At 30.8% G+C, this 5,539-nt stretch overlaps 1 protein-coding gene across 4 annotated transcripts in view; it reads right to left on the bottom strand.

Annotated features, from left to right (window-relative positions):
* Positions 1–1,178: 1,178 nt before the first annotated feature.
* MRPL42 (mitochondrial ribosomal protein L42) overlaps positions 1,179–5,539 on the bottom strand; it is a 22,263-nt gene continuing 17,902 nt past the window's right edge. For 2 of the 4 annotated variants that reach the window (XM_023531564.1, XM_011361776.2), the window contains exon 6: positions 1,373–1,545. In XM_023531564.1, the coding sequence (XP_023387332.1) occupies positions 1,500–1,545 (46 nt within the window). In that variant the 3' untranslated portion in view covers positions 1,373–1,499. Of the gene's footprint in view, positions 1,546–3,550; positions 3,641–5,539 lie in introns of all 4 variants that reach the window. The other 2 variants (XR_002780806.1, XM_023531565.1) reach the window with 2 other exon arrangements.

Below are 5,539 nucleotides of genomic sequence, written 5' to 3'. Positions count from 1 at the left end.
TTTATAAGTGGATTTTTCATAATGACTACATAATGTTAGTGATGGTGGATAATAGATTACTACTCCTGGGAGAGGAAGGGGAATAACAGAGGAGTGGTAATGTTGGTAATGGAATATGTACTTATTTAACAAAATTAAAAGTCATCAACCCACGAAAACCAAAATTCTAGGAACTACAGTATCAATCTATATTTTCAGTACCATAAAATCAAAGTTAATTCTCTTAAGCATTGACAGGTGAGTGTGTGGTTTAGGCATCTTAGTTGAACAATCTCTATTTAGTAGCTCTTTGTACTTGAAGAAATATCTGTCATTTAATTAATTTTTTATTCCACCTCGATAATGTGGCATAGCTAGTCTTTCTTTCCTCCAAAATGAATAATATATTAATGAAAAGAAGTAAACCACTTAAAAACATTTCCTCTCAGTAACAAAGGGTGGTCATTATTTCCTTTCCTATTCATTATTCCTTACATTTCACTGAACATTTGAACCTTCAGCTACAATTCCTTTATTAATAGAACTAGATTAAACAAGACTTTGAATGTGAAATCATTTTTCACATCAATTTTTTAAATATCACAAATATTTTAGAAGTTTGAATAAAGCATCTTTCCACCTCAAGAGATTCCTCGCCTCCTAAAGAGAAATCACAGGAGCAGCAATGCTATTAAGGACGATATATAGCCTGGTATATATAGTGACACTGACAGCAGAATAATCTCATAACATTCTCATAACACTAGTTTAGAGATATTAATGTTTTAATCACAGAGTTGTATGTGTTCCAAAACTAGCAGAATTTTAAGACAGCCACACACACAAAAAAAACTCTCAAAGCGAACTGTATTCTTTATAGGAAAGTACAATGTAGAGTGGAAGAAAATCCCCCTTTGTCATTGTGGTGCATTGTAAAAAAGCTTTGGAGTCTGACAGTTTGGACCCTGGCTCTCCCACTTGCTAGATAGGTAAGTCACTTAATCTTACCTGTAAAATGAGGATGATGCTCTTTCTTCAAAGAATTATTGTGAGAATTTAATAATAATGTATGTAAAGGACCTAGCAGATAGTAGTAACTGATTAAAATGTGACTATTTCCCAGAAGTCACAAAAAAAGCATTACATCTATTTTCTGAGTGGACCTTGTGAGTTTCTTTTCAAAGGCAATTTAAAAATTGTCAGGAGAACAACAAATATTTTTATTAATCATATTTACACTACTAACAATATTTGGCTGATAATGTAAAAATACTTAATCATACTAGTCACATAAAAATAAAGAGGAGACTAATTATCTTTAAGAGAAAATAGGTTTCTCTAAACAAGAATGTCCAATACAGAATTACTTTATATAAAGAAATACACATTCTAATAGATGAAAAGGCATTTTGTTATTATTTTACTATATAATATATTAGTGAATATAGCTGATTGCATTTTCTCAAATGGCAAATGAGACACAGGATAATGTTTCTCTTTGATTACTGAAAACTTCAATATCATCTGTCTTTTGGAGGATTCAGTTTCTTACGACGTCTATGATACCTTGAAAAGAAGAAAATATATTTAATATTATTTATTTTAATAAGTTAACTATTTCTGATAGAAATATCGAATTTCTGATTAGTTTGCTATTTATTAGTACTCAATAAATCAAAAATATATAGAGAGAGTTAGATATATCTCATAGTTCTTAATAAGAAACATTTCCCTGCAATGAAGATTATTTTCTATTAATTAAACATTTTTGAAAATCATCCTTCAGATCTTCAGGATAATTTCCATGTGGTAACCTGGATGACTGATCTTTAATTAAAAACTAATGATTGTTTTTACAGTAAAGAAACAGCACATTGTGAACATGCCAAACATGCTTTATTAAACATTTTTATTTGAAAAGGGATGTTTTCTTCTAATTGGAGGACTCTTAAATTGCAAAAGCAAGTTTTAATATACAATAGGATGCAATAAGTAATATGTTTATGGAAAAATATGCAATGTCACAAAAAATAGGAGAAATAAAAAATTAAAACAGTGATGAACCTTTTACTTGTTTTTGCAATTACAAATATTTTTAAAGTTATAATGCCCAACCCAAGCATGAGTATGGTGAAATAAGCAATATCAGACCTGAATGGTAAAGTATTAACTGGTATAATATTTTTAAAAAGTAGTGTGGCAATATATATCTAAAAAATTTCTAAATAGTCATAACTTTTGATCTAGTAATTCCTCTTCTGGAAATCTATCCTAAAGCAATATAGAAAAATGGGTAAAATTTTAATTGGGAGAGGGACAATACAGGATGCAAATTTACATATATAGTACAATTAAAACCATATAAAAATAAGCAAACTAACATAATTTATGTGTAGATGCAAAGAGAGAAATGAAATAAATTGTTAGCAGTAATTATCTTTGAGTAATTTCACCATGGAGGATTTTTCCTTTTGCTTCTCTACATTTCCTTATTTTCTTTATTGATTTAAGAAAATTTATGCACAGAGTACATGTGTTTTTAGTGACGAGTTTTCTTCAAAAGTCAGATTTTGGTAAGTTGACCTTTTTTTTTTTTTTTTTTTTTTTACTTTTCTGCTAATGTGGAAATACAATGTAAGGATTATTATACCATAAATGATAAGACATGTATCTTATGCTCTTTAGTTGTTACGATTAAAATATCTAAAGCATTTTTTGCTTACCTTAAATTTTCATGTAGGCAACATTTCTATAATTTTTTGTTGTTGATTTTTTTGAAAATTTGGAAAATATATAAATTAAATTGAAAAGAATTGAGTACATCTACATATACTAACAGGGAACACTAAATAGTAGAATAATATATATAGCATTTTATGTAAACATGTCTACATGTACTTACATGGGCATAGAGAAAATTATGAGTTTCTTACAAGTTCCAGTTCTGTGCCAATAATCAAGATTTTACTAGTGTAATAGTAACCCTAAAAGGTGTTCTCTCAAAGCATTGGGAGTCTGGGAAGTCATGAACTTTCTGAAATTATTTATAACATTTTGAATATGTGTTTTTCTGGGAAGTGAATTCATATGTTTCATCAAATCCTCAATGAAACCTGTGGTCCTAAAACACTAAGAACTATCCTATAAAAATATGATTCAGCTTTTACATTGCTCAACTATTTTCACTGCTCAAGACTGACTGAAAATGCTTGAGACTCTGACAGCCCTAAACCTAACAAAGTCAAGTTCTAAAATATGCTCAATAAATGTCAAATAGCATTTATAGATTTCTTATATGCATGAATTTCAATATGTGCTACAATCACAGACAAGGGAGATGAAAAGGAATCAGCCAGAGAAACCAAGAGAGTATCTGAACTTTAGAAATGTAATAAGAGTTTCAACAAAGTTATTAAGGTTGAATTAATGAGAAAAATAACAGATAAGTCAAATACAATCATCAGGAACTCTATAATATTGCTAAAACAAGGTGTTCTGGAAATAATTATACTGGAAGGATTGCTCCATCACTTGATTTTTTTCATGCCTACTGAAGAAAGCAAGAACTTACACACAGATGCTGGCAATCAAGAGAACTGACATGCCCCTCTTTCTAAGTACTGCCAATACTTAAGGCCAATAAGAGATACTTCAGAGGCAGCTGTGAAAAGCAAAGAAACTCAGAATCATATCCTCAGCAACTATTTACAGAGGAGCTATTAAATACAAATTTCTGTAGGCAGTACAAAAAAATGGATTTGTATAAGGGGTACCTCTCAAAGAATATATTTATGTTCAAAGTCCCATGACTTCAGGTAAATATAATGTAAAAGCTAATTCATTTTCATCACCCGTAATATCATCAAACGGGAAGAAGCAGGAGCCTCATGTTTATATATGCTATTTGTTTAAATCAACCTTTGCACGATTAACTATAAAAACAGTAATTTAGGCAAAGGCAGAGGGCAGGGAACTAAAAGTTCAATATAACCCAAAACTCAGTGTACTGGGTTTCTTCATTACCCTTCCCCCACACTAAGTTAAATTCAAACAGTTCTAGCACTCATTCTCGGTATAAAGCCCAAATCTAAGGTTCTGACCTTGCCATCCTAAAGTAAACAGGATTAGTAGAACTAGGAAAAGGCAAAATCCGATTCACAGATTTAGCAGTAACAACTTTAACTTTAGATCCCCAGACTTCAGATAAACTAATCACTTGTGTTCATTGGCCACTAGGCTATTTCAGCATCGGTTCTGTATAGTCATACTACTTAGCTCCCAGTCCACCCATCTTGGGTGAGGCCAATAATTAGATGAAGGTATTTCAGGACTGAATAAGGTGGGGCAACACCTTAGGATCGTAAAGCTTTTGCTGACCTTGATTAAGAATCTGATAATGAGGAACATCTTTGTGACCTACCTAGATAAAGTGGAAATTAGATCAACCCACAGAACTTAATAGCTGAATTCTGAGAATAAAACTTCTAAGAATCATTGGGAAATATACCAGTGGACTATCCCAAGACTATCATAAAGTACCATTTCAAAGAGACTGAACAACTTCAAGGTGTGAAGATAATTAGGTAAGATAATATTTCATCATACTAATTTAGCACCCATACATTATATTAAAGATATTATGTTAAAGATCTTATGGAAAATTACAAAACAGAAGATGCATTCCTGATGAAGGAAGAATCTAGAGAAGATGTAACCAAAAATTTACCTACAAATATAACATTAACAAATATCTAATAAAACTATAGTTACATGTAATTGTGCTAATAGGTATAGTAGCTATTCCAAGTGTTTTATGATCAAATGAAATTTCATGACGGAAGTGCATTATATATATAATCTAATGATTAGAGCAAATAGCTGAAGAAGAATAAAAGTACTGAAAATCAAAGGAAAAATCATTTAGGATGGCTTGATACTGAAATGAAGTCAGGTTGGAAAGCAAAACCCAACTATATGCTACTTAATAAGAAACCCACTTTAAACATAAAGGTACAGATAGAGTGACAGTAAAAGAATAGAAAAAGATATCATGCAAATCCTAATCAACAGAAGGCTGGATAGGCTATATTAACACTAGACAAATTGGATTTCAGAATACGAAACATTAGCAGCAATAAAAAAAAGAACACTTCATAAAGATAAAGGTGTCAGTTCATCAAGAGGATATAATAATAAATGTATATACACACCTGATAACTGAACTTCAAAATATATGAAAACTAAGCAGATAGAACTGAGAGGCAAGAGAGAAAAATCCACAATTATCGTGGTAGAGTTCAACATTCCTCTCATAATAATTGATTAAATAGAAAATTAGTAAGGGTATAGACCACTTGAACAACATTACAAGCCAACTAGACCTAATTGATATTTTTAGAATACCACTACCAACAATGGCAGAATATACACTTTCTTTTCAAATGCACGTGAGAAACATTTACCAAGACAGACCATAATCTGGGTCATAAAACAAATTCCAATAGATGTAAAGACTGAAATCATACAAAGTATGCTTTGTCATCACAATAGAATTAAACTA

Source organism: Pteropus vampyrus, unplaced genomic scaffold (genome assembly GCF_000151845.1).
Source record: "Pteropus vampyrus isolate Shadow unplaced genomic scaffold, Pvam_2.0 Scaffold70, whole genome shotgun sequence".
NCBI lineage: Eukaryota > Metazoa > Chordata > Mammalia > Chiroptera > Pteropodidae > Pteropus > Pteropus vampyrus.
This window is presented reverse-complemented; position numbering and strand designations above follow the sequence as displayed.